We start from the raw sequence: 25,117 nt of genomic DNA on the forward strand, positions 1-25,117 counted from the left end.
AGCAGGCCCCCCTGAAGGAGAAGCAGGATTTATTTTACGACTTTGAGAATGCCCTACACTAAATACCAATGTAGAGAAAAACTGATATGAGTGCATAATGTATATCAATTTATAAGGCGCAAAACTTATAGACATTTATTCTTCTGCGCTGCAAAAGCTTCTGATGTACTTGATGGTAATAGACAGTTAAATGAATGTATGTGTGTATGTGAGAGTGTTAACGGTAAATCACATCTGTAACATCTTTAAGAAAAATACACAATGCTAGTGCATTTCAATGTGCAGTTGGAAGAAATAATATACTGCTGCTCCCACTGAACCAAAACCTTCTATCACTTCTTGTTCCAATTCCGTATTACTTTTCTCTGTCTCACAAGGCACTTGAATTGTTACCTCATCACATCAGAACATTTTCATCCTCCATTATACTTCTTTCACATTTTTTAGATTAACTTCATTTGCTGGTATAGGAGCCTGATAATCCTAAAAGCAACCATAGCAACCAAAATCTATAACTGAAACAAGTGTAACCATAACGATGAGTAAGAACCATTTGGCTGACAAATCACAAATCACAAAAAGTCAATCATGATTTCTTCAGCTCCTCACTCAAAATTATGGTCATTTGTAATTTGAATAGAGAAGGATACTTCTTTGATGGTTTCTTCTTCTTGTAGAATCCAGCTAAGATGGATAACTTTGTCTTGGAAGCTGTAAAATGAGCAAGGAAATTGAACCAAAAAAGATGGTAATATGGGTATAATAGTCTCCAAATGACATTGCAATCTTTCCAAATTATTTCTATGAATTATATGCACAATCAAATCACAGTATATACCTTTCCTTTATATGACACCTACCCTTTTTTTCCTCAGATGATTTCTCTAATGACAAAGTATATTCATTCAGCTCTACCACATTTTCTTCTTACAAATCATCTTACAATCGGATTCTCACTGGATAAGCCTATGAATAAGTCACCATGACATCCATGATACAAAACTAAACCTGTCTTAAGTCAATGGAGACTGGTTTGGAGTATACTTGGGCAGGTGTCTATAGGAAATGCGTGTTAGAGCAAAATCACCTCATCCTCAATGGGTATCAACAGGGATTTTTTTTTTTCTGACCCAATATTTAGCATAATAAGCTGAATCATGATATTACTAACATTCATGAAAATGCACACATGGAATTATTTAGAGTAAATACACTTATCATGCAAAGTATTTTGTCTTTAGATTTATGAAAACAACATACAGAGAGAGGTTGAGAGAGAGAGATAGAGATAGAGATAGAAAGAATAAGAGAGCGAGAGAGACAAACAGCAACGATGGATATACTTACATTTGCCCATGTAATTGAGCTTTTTCCTGAACTCGATATCGTCAGGTGATGCTGCACCTCCACTGCCCCCCGACACGCCATCAGAAGGCCCAGATCTTGGGGAAGTGAGGGGCTGGGATGCCCCGCTGCTGTCTCTCCGCGACGACCCATTGGAAAGCCCCGGTCCCGGAGAGGGGGGCGGTGGTAGGGATGCCCCACTGCTATCTCTCCTCATGCTGGGGGGCCTGGCTGGAAGCTCTGGGCCAGGGGTAGAGGGGAGGGGGCGGTTGGCCATGTTTGGGGGAGTCGAGGCCCGGTTCTGGGGCGGAGCTGGGAGGGGTGTGGTTCGAGATGGGGGAGTGGCAGTCTCATGACTCGTCCCATTTTGGACATCACCATCTCGCAGTGAATCTTGGTAATCTAAAAACAAACCAACATATGAAATGAGAAGAAAAGAGAAAAATTAACTTTTTATGATATTACACAACTCTTCACACATTTACTTTAGGAAATCAGAGAATAGGAAAATGAATTTGATGACGTATCAAATTCAACTCTTTCTATTGACAGCTAGGGGGAAAAAAACAACCAACCATCAATAAAAAGAAAGCTACAGTATTTGAGTCACTGACTGAAACACAAAAGATTAATAGTGACAAACTTTCTGTAGAAAAGAAAATGGCATCAAGGACGGCAGGAATAATCTAACAAAACTAGAAAATCTTTGACTGGTTTTCCATTTACAAATCATACAGTGCAGGCTGACCGAATAATATTGTAAAGCACATGCTCTCCATGTGGAAGGAAAATTCTGCCCGTATGATATATGTAAAAAAAAAATTCTAAGCACACACGCTGTGTACATTCAAATGCTTTAATGATTGTGCGTGTGTAATCAATTCACACTACCATTGGCTTCCCGGCATGAAATTTCAACCAAAAATTGAATTTTGGTTTGTGACATAATTTGACAGAGTTTTGTAAGCTCTTTCATATATCATAATCATCATTTTTCTGTGATTTTTCTGAGGCGCAAGCCATATACCCAGAACCTGTTTGCTAGGCAGGCATTTCTATTACAATGACTCAAGGGCTGACCTCTCTCCAGGGCAGACATGAACTCAGGATTGCTCTGCAGACGTTGGAGGAACTCCTCGTTCTGTAGAAGCAGAGCGATGCGCTCATCCTCCAGCATCTGGGCAGAGGTGGCATCACCGTGGTGGATGGAGCGCTGCCGCATTGAGTTCTGGTCCAGCCGTGCCTGAATCCCTCGTGCCACTCGGGGCTGGGGGGTCTGATGGAGATAAGGAGAGAAGGCAACAAAGACAGAGAGAGAGAGAGAGACAGAGAGAGAGAGAAAGAGAGAAGACAAGGTAGGACAGAGGAGGAAGGAAGATAGATAGAAAGAGAGAGAGAGAGATATGAGATGCTATCATGCCTTCAGAATGTATATTACAGACACTGGTCTTGATTCTACACTCAATGCAGACAGTATGTTCTTAACCCATTGAGGACTGTCTGATGTTGCTACAACATGCATTTCCCATAGAGACCTGCCCGAGTATACTCGGGACTTGTCCTCAACGGGTTAAAGACTCGATAGCATGGGGATTCATGGGGAGGGAAGGCTGGCCCAGTTTGGATATATTTAAGAATTCCTGTGATGAATTGTGTACAACTATATCACTGAGCTCTATGTAGGTAGACACACAGCCAAAGAATCTGACCTGGAGTCGACTGTTACCAATGAGCATACATGAACGATGCACATAATCGCTGTCCAGTGCTGTTTGCAGTTTTTGTATGTACCCTGGAGGGCAGTGAATGAATTGGACCACCCATGAATCTCCATGCAACCATGTCTTTAAGACAAGTATAGCCCATATGCTATGCATTGTTGATGCATTCTTCCTTTTGCCTGATTCAGAACTCTAGATACTAGAATGTTTCTAGTAAAATAACATTTAAAACACCACAAGCACTTCTATCTCTTCTCCTTTATTCTGCATGAAACACACATGACTTTGTCCCGGTATAGTTAAAAGAGTAATCAAAGTCTCAATCATATGGGACACTGAGAATATCAGCATTTAAAAAAAGAAAAGGACATTTCAGAATTCTACATTGACGGCAACATGTCTTTGCTCAATTTGACTTTGCAAAAATTCCCTTCAAGTGACTTGGCTTTTTCTCTTACCTACTTTCCACAAATATACAAATGGTGTGACTTTACTCATTACATTGATAGCTAATATACATGTATATCAGGACAGGAAGATAGGATGCTCATCTGAACTTTTATATAATACCCGACGAAAGGCAAAGAAAGGGTCTGGCAAATAAAGTCATGATAAACCGAAAACTCACAGGTTGTTGAGGCGAGGGCTCCGGGGCCCGTGTTGGAGCTTGCGATGTTGGGGGAGTGGACCCAGACACTGAGAGCCGAAGGAAGTCGCTGGGGAGGTTGCCTACGACGGGCGGGTTCCACTGCCGCGACGAGTTGGACCAGTCGGTCCTCATCGCGGCATTCGACTCGTTGGCCCTGAGCGCCGTCTCAGCATCCTCGGCTGACCAGCTGTGCGTCATCCGCGGGGGAGGCAAGTTGGGAGGCATTTGGCGCACAGTGCGCTCGTAGTTTGGTTCGCTGCTTCCACTCACTGGTGTTGTTGTCTGTCGTGGTGGGGCTGGCTGTGTGGGGGGTGAGGAAGCTCTGGTGCTGAACTACAAAGAAAAGGACATTCAATTTATATAATTTACATAGTTTATACAGACTCAGACTTCTTCAAACTGAAGATGAGAGTAAGATATTCAAGGAAATAGATGGAAATATCATAGTTATTACAAATCTCTTCCTTCCTTCCTTCCTTCCATCTGCCTCATCTTAGACTCTTGGCCACTTCCTGTGTGGAATGTATTATTATTGGCAATTATATCATACCTCATTTGATAAATCCTCGATTCTGATTGCTTGAAATCATGGGCATAAATTCAACCACTGCCTGCTCTGTGTGCAGATTTACAGCATCCAAACTGCCCTTGTGGCATCTAAATGGCCCTTATAGCATGCAAACGGCCCTAGTTTCAATTGTTACGTACGTGGTGTGTATACACGGACATGTGTGCAATGCCCTCCTTTTAATTGTTATATAGGCAGTGTGTATGTGTACTGTAAACGCTTGGCTTTGCGTATAAATCGTGAGTGCGTAGTGGGCGCGCTGGCATGGTCTTTCGTGTGCTAATCCATCGCAGACAGAAAACAACTCTTTCCACAATATGCTGTAAAACATTGTACATGCACTAGATTCTAGTTGTATAATTCATAGTGTGTGAATTCTATAGCAGCTGTAGGAACCACTGAAACAGTTGATTTGCAACATGAAATTTATGCAATTAGTAATTGTGCAATTTTATTTAGTTTTACTTGGTGTAGAGGTCTAGACTCATGGACTACCAACTGCATACTGGTTACGCTTGCATTTATGTGCCACTTCATTGTTCACAATGCAATCAATGAGCAATACCAGTAGCTCATAATGATAACAATATGTGAATTTGATAACGATCGCAATTGAGCAAGTTAGATTTCATTTTAGTTTTATTCTGTATTATAAAACAGATATATACTGCTTTCATTCAGGGCATGGTTGATATCATTGTCCCTCGGGATCTCAACTCTCTGCTATGACCTTCAGAGCAAGCTTCCTGGGTCACAGCACGGAGGGATCTCAACTCCGTGCTATGATATGAAGGTGGTATTAAAGCTAAAATATCAAAAAACATTTGGCAAATGCATCTGCTTTACTGATTTGATAACAACACAGCAGTGATATTACCCCGTCAATTCTTAATAATTCATTATCAAACTAAAAGTGAAAAATCATGCCAAACTTTTTTCTTCCTTTTGTTTTCAAGGAAAGTTCATGGCAAGAACAAAAACAAATTAGGACAAAAGTCTGTAACAGTCCAAGCAATAAAAAAAAAAGAAACTAATTCAAAGGGATGACAGCTGTCCTCTAACCAACAAGTGGATATGAAACACAACTAATGAAAACAGGTGACACTCTCACCCTTGAAAAGGGACTGTCAGGCTCAGGGGGTGTGTAAGGAGGTGGCTCAGCCATAGCATCTGGAGGAATGAACTGTAAAAGAGGCAAGACATAAAGATGTATGTACAGAAAAGAAACAACCAAGGTACAGTATATCAAAACCACCAAATCTAGCACATTTGGCAAATGTCATGACAAACAAGTATTTCAAAACATTAGAGTAATCATGATCAATCGTCAACAGGTTTATATGAAATTCCATTATTTATTGATGTGATACACTGTGTAGTAAATCCTCCATAGTCCAAGTTTCAGAAAAACAAGAATATTCTTCTGGCCAAGCACCCGGGTACACAAGGAAATAGTGCTGTGTTATACAGTATAAACATTTATAGGAAAACTGAAACACTTTCCCTAATTTGCAATTACAGACATCAGGTGGGACAACAAAACAAAAATTACATAGAAAGAGATTAAAAATAATATTTGACTTAACCGACACCATGACTGTCGACCAATGGTACTTGTAGGTACCATGCTCACTTGAAAAATGAACATTGGCAATAAATCATGAGTTTCACATTAATGCTCATGTGCAAGGGTTTGGGGACTCTTGGTTTGTTTGTTTTTTGTTTTGTTTTCCTCTTTCCTGGAAAGTGGAAATAAAAAAGAAAAAAAAATGCAAATGAAACCAGAGATGAATGTTTGCTGTAATTACAGCATCTTTAGCACAAAGGCAGCATAAGCCATGGGGAAAAAAAGAGCAAAATGAGGAAAAAATACTACAGTACATGTCACTAAAATGAGGAGATCTTGCATCACAAAACTTGCATAAGTAGAAATTCTTTTAAAAAGCTCACAGAATGGATGTTCCTCACCTAAGAGACAATATAAGTGATATGAAATTTCAGTCTCTTCATATGTTACTATTGAGAAAAGGGCCCTTGAAGACAAGAGTCAATTGATATTAATAACTCTCACTTCACTGTATACACATGTGTGCAGACACACGAATGGATTTAAAGGCAATAGCAAACCACTTTAAAGGTACTAGCCCACATTTGCAAACCCACGAAAATCAAAACTGCATAAAACAGGTCCAATATGACTTCAAGTACAAGTTATAACAGTAACATACCTCACCTGTTGCTCTTTGTCTATACCATTCGATAAAAGAGAGAAAATCATCGTTTTAAAATCAATTTTCAAACCGGGTCAACCCGACCCAAAATCGAATTACGAGCGCGGGCTATTGTAGCTACGTACTAACTGCGACCAGCCCCAGCGTGCAGCGTTGGGGCTGTGCCGTTTTCGCATTCAGATCGAGGAGTTGTACAAAACGGGTGCCGTTTCGGCGCTATATTTCCTTAATTTTTCTACAAAAACTACTAGGAATACTTACATGGGTCGATTAAACCTAAATGATTAATTTCGGCGACTGTTTGATGCATTTCATTGCTTACGATGCAGAAAATGTTGTCTTATAACGCGAATATCTTCAGCTCACCGATGCTCACTGAAACTCACAATCACTTGCACAGGCGCACAGCATGCATGCAGTGCAGTGCATTGAGAGCATGCGTACCTTGGTAATGTGTACTAATGGATATAGCAGCAAGTCTCTCCACTGTTGCACTAGGGCAGGCCGCTTATTACTCCTAAAAAAATGTAGAAAATTTTGCAGTTTTTAGATAAATGGGTGAGAAAAACCAAGTCGAAAAGGTAATGTATTAATTGTCACTGTGTTTATGATAGAAATTTAGCCGTGCTTTATTTGTGAAGTCGCCATGAATGTGGCAGTGATTTTTGCTCCCGCTCAGCTGCGAGGTAGCCGCCAGGACCGCGCCTTGCGGCGCGGTCTCCGGGGCTAGCTACTAGTACGTACATGTAACTTACACATGTATCGCATGCAAGTAGTACGTACGTGGACCGGAGCTAGCGAGCGTTAAACGCATGCATACGGTGCATTTTCATTTATTTTTATGAAAGTAATGGACTAATTGGAACGAAATTTTGCACAGGTGTTACTGCAATCATACCCAAACTCCATGCTAACTATGAGACCAATTGCTGCAGGTTTACAAATGTGGGCTAGTACCTTTACAGGAGGCTTTCCTATAATCCCAGAACTATATAGATGCAGTCATTAAAGTGCACTCTAATAATGATTCATTAACCCGCTGAGGATGAGCAGACTTTTTTCATCATGACACATACTTCACAAAGACACCTGTCCAAGTATGAAATGAATTTGTATTCAGCAGGTTAACAGAGTTCATAGTCACAAAGAATGGACACAACTCGACAGCCCCACATTGTTGAGAAGTGTGGAGGATACAGCTGGTTGGCAACCACTGATCTCAAAAGCTTCTCATGTCGCTTCTGTGACTTCAAAGTCATGTGACTTAGTGAATTGACCAATGGTTATTGCCAGTAATAACTTTTATGACATTTGTTGTTGTTGTTTTCTGAATACAGCAAATGATTTTTTTTTTGCACCTCAGCAATGCCAAATTCAGAAACAAACAATGTTGTACAAAAGAAATACCCGACTACGAGCTATCTAAAAAAAAAGGCTTTCAGTCAATTTTATACCTTCACACGCCTAACACAGAAAGACAAGAATTAACCCTCATGAATAATACTATGAAATGGATATCAACAGTGTTGACCATAAATAATCAAGCATTTATACTGGGAAATGATCTGAGCCACTTTTTCAAGGTTACATTTCAGAAATGCTTCGAGAGACTTCAAAAGAATGGTGTTGTTCAGAATTACCTCAGGCGGCAGTTGTGACGGGGGTATAGGCTGGGACATCGACATCGTGTGCATGGGAGGGGGCCTAGGTGGGCCCGAGGGCGCGTCGGCACTCAGCGCCAGGAGCTGGTCTATCGTCTCGTCCACTTTGCCGTTGTTTGACCGCAAGACCGTCTCAATCACTTCACGGTCCATCGAAGGGAACATTCTCTGCAGCCAGATGAGGGAACATAACATGGCATGAATCACAATGTCATTCACCATCCATCCCATCTAATATTGTCCCTGGGAGACAAGACCTCGTATCTCAATTGGCACATATCAAACAGGTATTCAAAAACCTCCTTAACTCAATTTAAGATATAAAAAGATACCGATATGAGTTTCAAAACATCATGAATATTCATGTTATCTAAAACAATGTTTAACTACTATTTGATGTTTACACTGATGCCATTTCGGTATTAATTGCAAAAATTACAAAGATTTTTCCTTTCTTGAAAATCAATGATTTTTTAGATAATTTGAGCTCTTGTCGTCCTGAGGACGATTTTATCATGCAATCACAGTCAGTAAAATGCCATTGAGAATAATCTTTTCTTGAACCTTTACGAACACTTGCGCAACAGTATGTAGATTGCATACAGCATCAAAGTCGCCCATGTTCAACAGGCAAATGTTTTAACCGTCACTAAAATGTGGATCCAGTGAGTGCACAAATTAGTAGAACACACCAGTGAAGTTTGGGGGAAATCACAAAATCCATTCAAAAGATAGGAATTTGAAAATTTTGGTTAATCCAGGTTCCATCATCACTGATAGAAAGGCTACTGTATACAACATTTTGTGATATAGTACAGAGAAAATTATACATAATACTGTATTCACCGCTGATGAGGCCGCACTGCTGGATAAGCCATATCCTCAGGCGATGAGAAAAAAAAAAATTAGAGGGATTTTGTTCTGATCAAAACTTCATCACTTTTCTAAATCATTTTTGACAAGAAACTTCATTATTTCTGCATGTTTTCATGCATTTCCTAACAATTTATTTGTGTTTGTTTTAACTTATGGTTTTCAAATTGATGCTAGCTGTGTGTCAGGACTTTAGATGATATTTCATTGTGTTACGTGAAGAATGATCGAGTGTGTGTGCATGAAATGAATCTTGTGTGAGAAAAGGCATGCATGTTTGTGTCTTCATTTACAAGACACTTTTTAATAACTGTGTACAGTTGTGATTTCAATAAACTTTTAGTAATTAAGTTCCATCTACTGTACCTGAAAATCTGCCATGGCCTGGGTGAAATCCAGTTGTCTCTGTGATTGTCTGCTTGATGGCATAGTTGCAGAATGCTGTGGTACCACAGGTACACCTCCCGGCATCATTGGCATGCCTGGTGTGATGGGACCTTGGATCACCATCGGTGGTGCCGGATACACCGGATACACTGCAGGCTGGATCCCAGGCGGGGTGGAGTACACGACACCGGCTGGGAGGGGCTGGGCATGGGTGCCCGGAAACGGTCCCGGTTGAGACAACACAGGCTGAGGAGGGCCATATGAGATGGTGTTCGGAGTGCTAACCACTGGGTTCTTTGACTTCTTCTTGGACTTGGATTTCTTGCTCTGTGACTGTGAGTCTGCTGCTGAAGCCATATTGTCAGAGTTTACTTTATATGGTCTGAAGAAGATACAAACTCAACTACAAGCTACAAATGTAGTTGCAAGATGACACGAAATACACGCTAACAACTTGCACAGCATTAACTCTTGCATTCACAGCAGCAACACCGAGCAAAAATGAGACGGCAACACATTCGCGTTTCTCTCTCAGGCGCCAGTCCTATAACTCTGGATGATCAGAAAGGACGATGATGAGCAATCCCTGCTAGCTCTGAAACTGCTTATCACCTGATGAGGCTTCCACCCAGTATCAAGAATCAAGCTGTCTGTCTCTCCACTGGTCCAGGTTTGACTCAAACTGCTCCCCTAGGACCAGCTCTGGGCATGGCACCCATGTGCTCCACTCAGCAAATTGAGCAAACTTGGTAATATTGTGAGAAACTCCCACAGGTCCTGTGTATTGGTGTCAGTGCCATGTCCCACCCCAGACACTGTGGGTGGATCAACTCCCTCCTTATGTAGATTCCTATCTTGCCTTTGCTAGTCTCTTTGATCAGTTCCTGCAGTCACCAAAGAAAAATACATGTCAAATCATATTTTGTTTTCTGAAAGGCATATATGGATCACTGAACATATTCTGTCAACACAAACAGAATGAGTCAGAGAATACTATTCAAATCCACCATTGTTGCAATTTTTCTGTCATTGTCATTTCTGTTCTAAAGCAACCGGACCTTTATAGTAAAATGTGACCCGACATCGATTTTCCATCACAACGCTATTAGGCATTAAAGCACAAAAAACAAAACAAAACAAAGGAAACAGAGCAGTGATAAGTGATCTGGCTGGAAAAAAAAACAGAACAAAAACATTGATCTATTCCAAAAATTTCTAAATTCCAACAATGCATATGAGCACTACAAAAATGCCTTTAGATTGCAATCACTCTGAATGGACAATTTACATTCAGGTAGTGCATTGTATCTGCATACATGCCATATGCATGTACTTGTCCTTGTACTGTAAAGTCTGCTTGGCTATGAATGACACCTCATGACTACTGCTGAAGTCTCTAATTTTGGACTCTGGACTACGTCATAACTCTATTTGGAGACAAAACATCAGCCTACAAAATGCACTCCAAAGTTCACATGACAGGTTCTGCCTTGCCTGTAAGCTATCAAAGTTCTCTTGGACATTCAAAGTTAGCAGATAAGATTCACGCCATACAATACCATGGTATACACTTTGTAGTCACAGAAAAGAGCAGCTCACTTCTAGAATATGTACATGCATGTACAAATATAGCATTGTACAATATATGAACATTGTCATTAAGCTAGTGTCGTAGGCATGGTTTCATACACGTAACTCCAATTTTCATTTTATTGAAAGGTCTAGGCCTATTTAAATTCAAGTCATGTATCATAGCCCATAGGCTATAAAGCATATACATGTACTTTACATTATTTATCAACATTTGAAATTGTTCAATGAAATAGACTGCAGCAAAAATAGTTATCTCCTTTTGCTAGAAGGGACAATGCTGTTTTTAACCCTCCCCTCCCCCCCCCCCTAAATACTGGTTTGTGATAAGGTTGGAGTAAAGATTAAGGTGAGGGTTAGGTTAGAGGTTGGGTTAGGGTTAGGATTAGGTTCAGGAATAGGATTAGGAATAGGGTTAGGGTCAGGGGAAGGGTCTTGGGTAATTGCCCAGGGGGTAGTAATTGCCCTAGACCCACCTACAGCTGTACTTACACATTGTAACAAGTCTACATCATTACACAAGATATCTCACAATGGATAAAAAAGGGACATACATATAAATGTATGAACAAGCAGAACAGCATGCCAAAAACACAAGGCTCCTTGCTTTGCAAGAACCTTTTCTGTTTGTTTGCAAGCATGATCAAGGGGAATTCTGACTGTGTGTCATGTTTGTAATGTTGTACAGAGAGAGCACAATAGCTGCGGTTACATGACACAAAAACTACACATGCATTGTACTTTTGCTACCCTGCGGCTGTACAGCTGTATTTTACTACAAATGTATACTTTCGCTACCCTGTATTTTGCTTTGCGTAGTTTGGGAAGTGTAACTGCAAACTTCTTGCATTCCCTTGGGCAGTTTCTCACTTCTTGCAAAATTTCTTGTAATTTTACGTAGTGTGACCGTGCATGGCTGAAACTTTGAGAAGTTTGTCAGGTTACACACATCCATTCATGTTGTTTATGCGCATTGCACATTCTTCTTTATGCTGTTGCGCGTTTGTACTTTTTACACTCAAGGACGGCACAAGCTTTTTGCCTCTGTGGAGCATGCCCAGTAGAGAACAAACCTACAAGTAGTTTTAAATAACTCAAACTATGCATGGTCTGTCAGTAGTGTGCCCAAACATCATGAAGTTATTGGGAGGTAAACAACACATAATTTCACATACTTGTATTCTCGTGAAGGCTCATCAGAAATATGCAAAGAGGACGATGCAGGAATGTACAGAATTACCGTTATGTTGCAATAAAATAGGCAAAGAGGCGACTCAATAGAACATAGAAATAGAATGTAATATGGGCACTGATGGCGACGGGATTAATCAAATTAATCTTGCTTGAAGCATCTCATGGAAATCTCCAAACAAACAAAATATGTTTGTGATATCACATTCTTATCAAGCCTTCCATTCAGCTGGAACCAGAAGGATTTGATACAGAATACTATTCCTGTTTCAGCATCTTTGTTTCTGTTTTTGTTTTTGCTTAATCCTCTCAAAGAAATCAAGAAGTTGTTTGGATTACAATGATATGGTGCATATGTTGCAAAAAAAATTTGAGCGTTAATCCGATCACCTTTATATTCTCCATTCATTTTGCCACAGTTTGACCCCAATTTTATAGTAAATTATGGCATCCTGCAATTTCCAAGGAGACTGCCAACAATATACAGTGTCCTTCTTAGTGTCTTACACAATCTCTCTTGAAACCTATTGAAGACTAGTCCGTAGTATACTCGGGCAGGTATCTACGGAAACGTGTTTATAGAAATATCCGCTAATCCCCAAAGGGTTATCATGGAAACATAGCAGAACTCACGTCACTCTCAATGAAACCTACCCTGGAGGTAAAACTACGTGTAAAAACCATGAAATTATGATAGGAAAATTGAAAGATAGTAAGGACATTTATACATTGTACATGTATTATACCATTGCTTGCTTTCCTTGAAGTTCATAAAAGCTTATTCTGGCAGAATATCTTTCGGCATCCTTCTACATGTGCCCTTCTGTAGAGATAAACCAAAATCCACTTCTGTTGGCCTGTCTGTCTGTCTGTCTCTGTCTGTCTGTTCCTCTGTCTCTCTTCATTGGGGTGGTTAGTCATTGATCATACATTTGCAGCCACAACTCCATGAAAACATGCTGGGTAACATACTCCCCCAAAGGTCACAGGGGTACAAAGAGACAGTGTTTACATACACTGTATTATCTATCCTATTTTCATTGTTGTCGTTCAAGTTCCCAACATTTCTTCTTTTACAGAAATGCTCCATCAAGATCTATTTTCACTTTCGGAACTGAGAATGTCTGAATTACTCATTAAATTCCTTCCATTTTCAGTGGATACCAAAGTTTCTGACCCCGCCTCCCCCCCCCCCCCCCCCAAAAAAAAAAGAAAAAGAAGAAGAAAGGTCTAATTGGGCAGTATACAATTTGTATTGTGTCTTTACATCTTTAGAGCTGCTTTCAGGTTGGGTGCCTCATATGAAAGAAAATTTTGTCGGCAAAGTATTGTATCTTCATTGCGCTGTAAAAGGTACTGTGTATTATGAAAGCTGAGTACCAGTATACGGGTGGTTCCCCACGAGGGGATAACAGTTTTACTGAGGTATTCTTGTTCAATGGGTGGGATTTGAATTTGATTCCTATGAATGTGCATGTGACATAATTGTTCACCTCCTGATCAGACTTTACTCTGGTGAAAAGGGTAATGTAAATTCTGACTGTCACTACACTACAAATGCAAATTTATGGCAGGAAATATTGTCATAATAATTTTTGCACTTCCACAGAACACTGCTGGATACTGAATTGTTGATGGGAAACTTCATCCTGATATCAGGATACTTTTTGTAAAAACAGATAAGTAGATAGTTGACAATTTTGTGGGAAAATTGGACACACAAAAAAGTTATGCATTGTAAAAGTTTAGAGAGTAAGAGAAATGGGCAACTCTATGTGATCAAGGTCTTGAGCAGTTTTCCTTTGGCTTGTACACAGAAAATAACCAAATATCATTTTCTTCAACTGAGAAGAAAATTATCTTCAGACTTGTATACTGCATTAGAGTAATATATATTATTTTTTTAGCCTGCTCCTCAACAGACAAGTATCACCTGTGCCGAAATATTTGAGAAAAATCAACATTAGTGACATTATGTACATACGAAATAAATGGAGAGCTCGTCAACACCTAGGATCACACAGAGTTGCAAATCTGTCTTGTAACTCTCAACTTTTATCTTTCATAAAAAATGTTCACTTGCATTTTGATTTCAGGGATCTTGGCTCTGGCAAAATTCGCCAATAGATGGGGATTTCAGAACCTCAAAGGGTGTGGTCCAAGTCATCAAAAGGACTCGCATCTAACTTGGATCTTTTATAATTTGTCAGATCATTTTTCACAAATTGTCTCTCTTTCCCTTCCCCTCTGGTTGCAATTTCTTCTGGCTACAAAACTATTGTATACCAATTTCTACTCTATGTTTATCCTTGTGAAGGTTCTATCAATATCAAGTACATTAGTATCTATCATTTGTAATTTTTCAGTTGAAATTATTTTTCGTTTTCATATTTTGTTGAACATGACTCTCTAGACTTTTTTGGTGTGTCTCATTGTTTGCACCACTGGGCCATAAAAACTGTGAATTTTGCAAGTCAAGTTTTTGTCTCCACTAAATTTTCAGTTTCATGCAGTTGTTGTGGCATACTTTAGTGGTTTTATGTTAGATAATTGCTATACAGTATAAATCACATAATTACAGTGACATGACTATAAAATCAAACAATCACAAACACAACTTTATAGCTTTATTACATTGTGTATAATCCCAGTATCATATCCTTCCAAGTTTTTTATGCATACTCACAGCGAGCATAAAAATGCAGGTGCTCTTCAAAAACATATCAAAAGATTTTTTTTTCAGTCTGCATTGATGAATGAATTGCATTTTTCTCCTCTTAAAAAGTTGTTTTATTGAAACTTTGGGGTAAAACGGTTTTCCGCTTGATAAATAATAACATACAAATACAAACTAAATGGAAGTTTAACAAGTATCCTGTTTGGGTTTTCTGATTAAAAAGACTTCCTTGATTTTTTAGAGCACCGTCTACTGCCATTGGAACCCAACCCAACCCATGACCCTCTTTCAACCCAGGGTCATTACTGCTATTATGCTACCAGGTACAACAATATGCTTAACATCACTATGATGCCTGAACACCTGTTATTCCCCCAGTCAAGAATGGAATGCGTACAAACTCCATCTGATGTAGCGGTGTTGTAGACTGGTATACACGTCCATGGGCCAAGACCCGAAAAATGGGTTGTTGGTACCATCTGAGGTGGCACAACCTTTTTGGTGTCAGTTTGTTTGTCGGGCATAGATATGCTTATCAAGCTATGATAGCAATTCCAAATGAGTAGCTTAGTCATAATAAATGAATTTTTAACCAATTTGGTACATTTTTTACATCCCTATACTTCTGAATCGAAACTAAACCGCTATACAAAGAAGAGCACTGCCTTCTGTATGTCCACAGGTGTTGTTGTAAACGCGGTGCGCTTTACCAAGGAGGTAAATTGTAGTCTTTATTCAAGGCAGCGAAGGGAATATCCAAAGGGTTATGATGTCCACAGCTGTCACGCGGTGCGCTTAGTCTTTATCTAGACCAATGTGCCGTTATCATATCTAAAGTTCCTCATAGAAGGGATTATCTATACTGTTTTTATACTACCCTATCAACAAATACATCAGTTTTAAACAAAAATCACTCTGTTCATTTACAATATCATTCATTATAATGTATCGTAGTGTACCGGTACATTGTTTTTGCATTATCTTATATTGTTGGAGGGAAATAAAGCGACATTGGCGTGGTATCAGCGTTTTCACCGTAGCGTTTTCGCTGGAAAATGATAAATAATTGAAATATAAGGTAAAATTCACGAAGAATTGCTTTTGTTGTTGTTGTTGTTTTTAGATAAAAGGATATACACTGTATCATACGCTTTGGATATTCCCTTCGCCGTCTAGAAGAAAGACTAAGCGCTGTGGACATCATAACCTTTGAATATTCCCTTCGCTGCCTTGAATAAAGACAAAGCGCACCGCGTTTACAATAGAACACCTGTGAACATACCATAGAGCTGCATTTTACAGCCCTATGGAACATACAGAAGACAGTGCTCTTCTTTACTGTAGCGGTTAGTTTCGATTCAGAAGTATAGGGATATAACAACGAGACCAAATTGGTTAAAAATTCATTTACTATGACTAAGCTACTCATTTGGAAATGCTATCATAGCTTGATAAGCATATCTACGCCCGACAAACAAAATGACACCAAAAAGGTTTTGCCACCTCAGATGGTACCAATATCTGGCCTGGCCCATGGACTAGGTAGTGGTGTGCTACTGTGTTTGGAATACCGCATGGAATACATTGTATTCAAGTCCCTTTACCTTTGTTTAGATTGTTTTTGTTTTTCTTACATCTTTCATGTGAACACTGCAGAATGCACAGTTAAATACAAAATGTCATAAGTATATAATGGAAAAATCACTGGCCAAAGCTACTAGCATTCACAGTGATAAGAACTTGCTGGAAATTAAGCTCTCTACTTGTACATTGCATGTGTGCCGTGCTTACAAAGGGGGCTACATATGTGCAGCTAGAGATGGGTGGTACTGGTATGTACTTCATGGTACGCAATGGTAGCACAACCCAAATTCCTAGCCAAGTGCGTGCTTGGCAAACAAGATGTCTTCAGTGCTCTCCTTCTTCTTTGCCAATTTACCCACAGTATTCATCAGTGCAGCTTTCAAACTTTGTAGGCCCGATTTCACACAAACAAGAATAATTTGTCCCCTTTCTGTGTACCGGTAGTCTTCATATACACTGCAGGCACACACACCATACCATCTATAACCAAACAGAAAACCTGCTGAGGTGTCTACAGGCTGTTTATTTTTACCAACGAATACAGACAAGAAGGTATTTGATTTTGAAAATTAGGCCTACATGTATGAATTTGCAGAATACTGTGCTGTGGTTGATGCTTTGTACATGTACTTTGCAAGTTGTGCCCTACTTTAGAGTGCATTATTGTTTAGAAACAAGGGAATTTTCTTTCTTATTGTACAATGACACTGGAATTCAGTATGTGAACAGAAATTGGTCAATTAAAAAAAAGATTAATCAATTAATAAAAAAAGAAGGTATACAATGTAGTGTACTTACGATGTAGGCCTACATTACAGACCTCTTCCAGTATATGGGCCTGTAATTACATTGTATACCCATGACAATCACCCTACAAGAAACCTAGTGATACTGAGATTAGATTTAAAATGCACCTTACTGTAAGACAAGTATAACTCAACAGCTACATGTACACCTGTACATGTTTAATGTACATTGTACCACTACAGGGAGACACGTGCTGCAACACTCGAACAAAATTATTACCATGTATTTAATATTAGCCAAGTACTAGTGAGTCATGCTTTAATATGGCTGGTGGTGTATCAGACAATGGAACAGAAGTTTGTTTTGTTTTGTTTTGTTTTGTTTTTGTTTGCAAAACAACTCCTTTCAGAATCTGGAATACACATCATGCCAGAGTGCCTATCATATGCCTAATGTCAAGACACATATAAAGCATATATTGAACCTGCATGCAACTTTTAAGAATTAGAAAAAAGTACCCTAATCAAGCAGGAGAATATGTGGTAAAGCTCATAAAACATGCAAAAGATTTGCTTCATAGAATTTTGTTTCAAAATTAGCTGGTAAGCACTGTTTGGAAATATAAATATCAGAGCAAACTTTGCACATTGCTCCATTATTAGACAGGTAACATGTGACGGGGTGGGGGGCACACACAAAGAAAAAGCTAAAGATCAGACAAATACATGTACAGCTGTAGTTTGATTGGATGTGACAAGTTTAACCACAGCTGTTTATTGATTGCAGACAACACATCCACACTGCCTATCAAATGATGCCCTCTAATGAAGGAAGTTCTAACCCTCTGGTGCTGCTCTGTTACTTTCAAGAAAATTCAATTCGAGCATTGAGAATTTTTAGGGTTTCTGGGACGAACACTGAACTAGGGCTTTCTACAGCTAAGTCGGTAGAGCACCGGGCTAGCAATCCGGAGGTCTCGGGTTCGAATCCCGATGGAATCCCATTTTCTTTGCTCAATTTTCTACTTTCAAGAAAATAGTGACATTCACACTGACATGAATTAGCAGGTTCCCTATCTCAAGATTTGCATCGCTGTCCATTTTGCCAGTGTGGACATAAAAATCTCACTAAATAGTGTGATCAGCATCACAATCCAAACCCCACAAAAACTTGCAAGTATTTCGGAATTATTTGAGGGACAGGGCGATAATATACACCACGGCAAGTGTCTGAAAGCTGGAACAATGATTAAGATTCTTTATCCCATCGTTCAAAAACACATCACAAGAGCACATGAACACAAGGGAAAGGATCATCATTTTGGTAGATTTCAGGCATGCGCAGTTTGGTTGACAAATGATCATTCTCAGCTATAGTAGGATATTTTTGCGATCGACATCTTACTATTTTGTCCCTGTGAATGACACTAATCTGACAAAGTACATCTGCATTGACGTGTGTTCACTTCACACACCATATTCCACCTCTAGAATTGACTCTCACCCAGTAGGGGCGAGCGGTTGCACCTTTTTTATGCCGTGTGACTGTTACAAGGAGCACCTTGCAATCGAGGAGCAGGGGCTGCCCCATCTTTTGTGCACCACCTCATCAGTAAGATTCAGCACAGAACGCGGGGCGGGGATGACCCTGCCTGGGGAATTCCTCTTGGAGAAGGAACACTGTGTGGATGCAGTGATAGAGACATATACAGAGGGAAAAAAACTTGTCCACGATAGACTCGCGCTATTGAAAACCACTCTGCAAACTGTCAAAAACATAGCACAACCTAACCTTCATGGTGAATGCCAATTAATTTGTGAGTAACCACAATCACACATTGATATGGTACGATGTCTTACAACAATCACAAAATGATAAATCTGCATAATGGTGTGTCATAAAAATATGGATACCAGTAGTAGCTACTGGGTATACAAAGTGTACCATCGTACATTGTATTTCTTATCCCTCCCCTGTTTTGTGAAGTAGAAGCACTGTACTGCACGTACATTGTACTTTCAGTCTCTTAATTGAAAGTCTTTGATTCCATAAAACTTCAAACCAATCCCCCGTCATTATAAAGACACAAGAAATGGAAATACTTCACGTCATCACATAATATCAAGGAGTATTTTGTACCAGGGATTTGTATTCAATTAGCAGCCACAGTGCTAGAATAATTAGAGATCACTCACACTTACTAAATGTTCGTTTTCTGAATACGCAGCTTTTTTTTCCCTTCATGATTATGTTTGTAATCTTTTCCACTTATCAAATCATTTGTATAATAAATGTGAATTAAAAAAAAATAACACAATAGCGTCCTCTACAAATGGGAAAAGGAAGAAGATGACGGCACAATCTGAATCTTCTTAGTTAAACCCAAGGAGGTACTATAGGCCAGCAAGCCCAGGGAGGTGGGTTTCCCACCTTCCTGGTTAACCCACTCTGTACCATACTATTTCCATAGACTTTCTACAGGGCCTGCCAGGGGGACGTTTCAGAATAAATTTCAGTCAATCTTAAAAGTTAAGAATGAATTAAATCATTAGAGCTCTGGTTTCTCTGCTCAGTTTTATCTACATGTTGAATGTTTTAAGAAGTAACTTCAAATTTTTATCAATATTTACAAAAGTCATTTGTTCCTTATCTAATTTTTGTATACACTGTAGGATCTATAAATGGCTGTATAGAAAAGTCTCCCAAATTTTCAGTTTCATTTGGCAGTTCAACTATCATTGGAGAAATACACAGCATACAGTACCATAATTTTTATTAAGTCGCTCTTTACCCCGTTGAGGACGGGTCCCGAGTGTACTCGGACAGGTGTCTATGGGAAATGTGTGTTGTAGCAAAATCAGTCCGTCCTCAACAGGTTAAAGAGCAACTTAAAAAAAATATTGTAAAACACCCCAAGGTTTCCATCAAGCAATGGGTAGAGAGAAAAACTGTATACAATGTACCACAAAAGATAAACTGCCAGTTTGCAGTTACTGTTTAATCTGGGTGAAGGGTCCTTTATCAGCAAATGTAATATAAACAGCGCGGGGATTTTCTGTGTGCAAAGCTCATAGAAACTGTTAAAGGGTATTATCTTTTTTCATATAGCTAAAAGAAAGATAATCTGTGCATGCATGATACACTTCCAATATCCAAAGTAAGCAACCTGAGAATCTGTTAACTGTACACCCAAGCATGCCATCTGGTAAAGCGGGGGGAAAGTCCCATTTACTCCCAACATCATCAGCTCTCTCCAACTTTGCAGAATGCCAGTCTCAAAAATAGCTTTGTAGTAATACATTGTATGCACAGGGAGGTGTGAGAGAGACGTTAGAAGATCTCTCTCACACCTCCCTGGTATGCACTATCATCTACATGTACATGTACAGTGTACATGTTTTAGAAGCACTAAATATTGAACAGATTTCAGAACTGTTGCTTATCATTATCTTCACGTTTCATGTCAATGTAGTGTACAACTGTATGACAAGGATAACAAATGAAAGTAACTGTGTAGATGCGGTGTTGTTGGACAGCAGACAACAAAGTCATGTGACCTATGAGAACTGACATTTATTTGGTGATGAATTCAACTCTTCCAGTATTCAGCGATCACAGCCAAATCACGCTAAGCAATAAACCATGCCACATGTGTGGTTTTCATTGTGTTCTCTACCGTACAAGCATCAATACACTTTGAGGCAGTGAGTAAATCTACCTTTTTGGTTCTGTGTTTGCTTGCACCTCATGTTTGGTATTTGTGAGGTCACCAGACTGCCTTCACACACAATAGCCTTCTGTTTGGACTATCCTGCGAGTACCATCTTTTTTCATCTTATGCCCAGCAATGCGCAAGCTCAACAGCAAAGTCTGGAGTTGTGCATGCATGAAAACTCTTTGTTGACCACAGAAATCCTGTGGGGGCTGTGTGACATATTACTCAACAAGTTGTACAATAGCTTTATACCAGCCAAGATATGTACAACGTATTATGGCTGAGCTTTGATCTACAACTGTACATGTTGTATGCTGTTATTCATGCAGATTAGAGATTAAGGAGTATAGCTCAAGAAAAAGAACAAAACTGTCTCAATATCACTCAGCCATGAAACCAGGACATGCAAAGCTTTGTCATTCATCAAAGGGGGGATACATGAGGGCTAGTTGACTGAAACAAATAAAGTTTACCATTGTGCTACAGTGTAGGTACTGGCCATTATAATGTCATGAGTGGCACAAGCTCAAATTTGTCAAGAAGCAGAGACTCCAACCAAAAGCACCTTCTGATCTGGAGATTCTCCCGCTTGAAACCCCTAGCAAACGGGAGACTCCAAGTTGATGTGTGTGAATCGCGAAGTTCATAGGGTTCTAGATGCTCTCTGGTGCTATAAGGCTTATTTTTTTTCAACATACAATAGCAACAAGTAAGAAATCCTTTCCAACGGGAGACACACAGCCAGGGCGGGAGAAATTAAATCTCAAGCGGGAGAACAGGAGATTTTGCAAAAATGGGTTTTCGGCGGGAGATCTCCCATTGAAAACGGGAGAGTTGGAGTCTCTGAAGAAGTATATAGCATGTATTCATAAATCATGGGATGGTTTTTATAGTTCAGTTTCACAATCCATTTTCATCAGTTTGGGGCTTTGTTTTTGTTTTGTTTTGTGGCCAACAACACAAGTCAGAATCTTGATGTCCAAATTGTTTCCATCTGCTGTATCTAAATGTGAAACATGTTCTATCTTACTCCATGGGCAATTAATATTAACTTCCACAAGTTAACTGCTGAGATTTGATTCATAAGAGGACATGACTATGCACAAGTTTTCAGGACAAATAATATCAGTCTTTTTCCCAACAGTGCCTATCTATATACACAACAAATGTGCCAAAAATTGTGTTAAATCATGGAACTGTCCATAATAGACACAAGAAATATGAAAATATAATGGAAATTGGCCATTTATACTTGCATTTGGAATTTTTTTTTTTATGATAGTAGAAAACTGTTTTCACTGAAACTGACAGGGATATGAGAACTTTCAAGTTCATCAAAGATTGCAATAATTTTGTATACACTGTATATTAACTGTGTGTTTGTTTGTTTGTTTGTTTAGGCAGGGAATGAATTTAAATGTTGGACATAATGTTCTGAATATATTGGCCAATGACATAATATTATGGACTTTAAACAGATCACACACAAAAATCAAATTCCACAATTTTGATAGATGAAACCATATAACTGTATTCATATTGTAAACTTGAGTTTTGCATAGTAATCAGTGATAGAAGTGTATGCAAGCTGTTCAATAAAACACTCGTAAGTTTTCAGATCACCGTTTGACTGGGAATTAAAATAATAATTGAAAAAAAGTGGGAAAAAACAATATGTTTTCTGGTTTACAAATTCTGGTCCCATAAATCTTATATAATATGCAATGGGTTACATTTTCTTTAATTTCAGGAAAGCATTTTCTCCAACAATCAATCCTCATCCTTTTCCTTTGCTGGTGAAAGTCTCTGCAATATTGCATAAGATGTAATTCATGGATTAGCCTCAAAGACATGCCCTTGAATATACAAAATGGTTACATTTCATTATTCAAATAAGAAAGTTAACAAAGTTCACAAATGATAAATTGGTATCAACGACAAGGTTCCATGCAATTAGCTCACAAATGCCTCAATCTATGTACACTGTATGCCATGCACACAAACACAAAAAAATATGTACTGGTAGCCAAGAGGTTTACTAAGTTAAAGTTGTTACACATGTACCAGAGTTTCAGCCTGCATGGTCTTTATAAGAAGTTACAGTATGGAATATACATTCCAAACTAAAGGTTAAAACACATAATTTGCAAATATCGAAGCATGATTGAATGCCACCTTGTTTCATCTGAAAACAGACTTTCCAAACTCTAACCTGAAATATAGGGATGATTTGGCTCAAAAGTAGGAAAGAAAGAGCAGTTCCCTTACGAGTGTGTAGTAAACTTATCCGGTATCAAGAAAAATAGGAAACTCTAACTGAAACAAGAGCTGGGAATGGTCAAAATTCAGATCCTTCTCTCCAATTTCAGAATGGTTGGGAGGTCTGTGAATGTATACACACATCTTTCTTTCAAATCTGAAATCTTTGTTCATGATGACAAATGAAAATCATGTTAGATTTATACGTTTCATGAAGGAAATTGGCTAATCATTTATATTCTTACGGTATGTATCTACTAGCTGAATAATGGCAACTTTGAAACGTAGCTATGTACTTTCTCTTGACTGTTTTTATCCTGAAAACATATTCATGCCCAGATCTTGTGAAGGTCTCAGATGATTTATTCTTAGGTTAAAAATGTAAAAACAGAAAGACCATATAGAAGGTTTTTTTTAACCCCCCCCCCCCCCAAGACCACAACTATATGACTCTTACCTTGGCCTTATTAACCCTATCCTAGGGTGCGGAATCTAGCATACAATGTGGAGCAATTTTTTCCTCTTTCTTTATTTTGTTATTCTTTTGTTTTGACGAGAAATCTGGATAACTGTAGACCTAATCACGAAAACATTTTTTTTTTAAAGATTCTTTTTTTTACCCAAGACATGCAAACACAGGACCTATCTAATGTGCACCTACTGCACATATTAAAATCATAAACAGGTAGGCCCTACAGTGTACGCAATGCACAAGCACATCATTGTACCTCCTTGATCGTACCGCTCGATCATCGTATCAGCTTGTCAGTATGTGCAGTATCAAGGTTTTAATTTGTACTGAGCCAGAGTAGGGATTACACACAGTGCCCTATTAAAAGCTATCTAACCATAAAGGGCTTTCTGTTTTTTTCTAGTGTTAAAAAAAAAAAACAAAAACAAAAACAAAACATAGGGCCTACAAAAAAAAAAAGTAGAGCTTCTACCCATGTACAGTACATACTGTTAGTGATAACAGGTCAACAATCACAGCGAAAAAACAAAACAAAAACAAACATTCTTTTTTTTTTCTACATGGTGAGAGCCAAACTTTTTTTTTTTGAAGCCATACTGGCCCAGGTGTATAAAGGCCCATACATTCACACAACTAGAATCTATGGACAATACAATGTTTTCTTTTTTTTATTTTGTACAGAGGGGGTACAAAATGAAATTTGGCGATGTAAATTGAACGTGTTAGATATCTGCAGTACAATTACATATTGCTACAGACATGTAAATTCTAAACTTACAGAAAAGAAACAACTCCCAATATTGGAATATTAATGTTAACAATATCAACAACAAAAACAAACAAACAAACCCACAAAGTCTGCAATTTATGTAGACCTTTTGGCTTCATGATACTATTGCAGAGAGTCAATCCCATTAACCTGGTTGCCAGGAAATTATTACAAAATTGTATATACGATCGAGGATGCAGCATTAAGAGCATTTCATATTAGATTAAGAAGTACATTGTACCACTACCACTCACCAGGCAGTAAACAAAGTTTGCCCCGCGACCCAGGACAAGAGTTTACCCGTACCCCACATCCAATCTTGATCGAGAGTGCAGATAGGAGAATGACGTTTGCGCCGAGAAAATGTTTAGCTTTATCACACTCCGGGAAAACGTAACAATGATTCTGAAAAGTTTTCAGTATTTTGTTGTGATGCAACCACAAATTATCACTCTTACCGTGGTGGATTTCCTGTCCTTTGTGGTAACTCTCTCCTCTCTATCCCTATCCTTTGCAGTTCTGCCGCAAAACCCTATCGATTCGTACCAAATCCTCAGAAGACACCGCGAAGATATGCCGCTGGTGATGATGGCAATGGCAATGCGAAGATGATGCATGCACTTACTGTGTGTGTGATGAGTTGAGTACATTCACCAAGCTGGGAGAGCGAGCACCAATA

At 38.9% G+C, this 25,117-nt stretch overlaps 1 protein-coding gene across 1 annotated transcript; it reads right to left on the reverse strand.

Moving 5' to 3' along the window:
• Window positions 1–586: 586 nt before the first annotated feature.
• LOC139742449 (uncharacterized) lies at window positions 587–25,117 on the reverse strand. The gene is made up of 8 exons (XM_071652991.1): window positions 24,897–25,117; window positions 9,414–10,318; window positions 8,154–8,342; window positions 5,394–5,465; window positions 3,733–4,047; window positions 2,425–2,620; window positions 1,348–1,746; window positions 587–711 (listed from the first exon to the last, which is right to left on the reverse strand). The coding sequence occupies exons 2-8, from the start codon at window positions 9,789–9,791 to the stop codon at window positions 587–589; spliced, it is 1,674 nt and encodes a 557-aa protein (XP_071509092.1). The 5' UTR covers window positions 9,792–10,318; window positions 24,897–25,117.

The sequence above is a fragment of the Diadema antillarum genome, unplaced genomic scaffold (genome assembly GCF_040938485.1).
Source record: "Diadema antillarum isolate AM-2024a unplaced genomic scaffold, OU_Dant_1.0 scf00000032, whole genome shotgun sequence".
Classification (NCBI taxonomy): Eukaryota; Metazoa; Echinodermata; class Echinoidea; order Diadematoida; family Diadematidae; genus Diadema; species Diadema antillarum.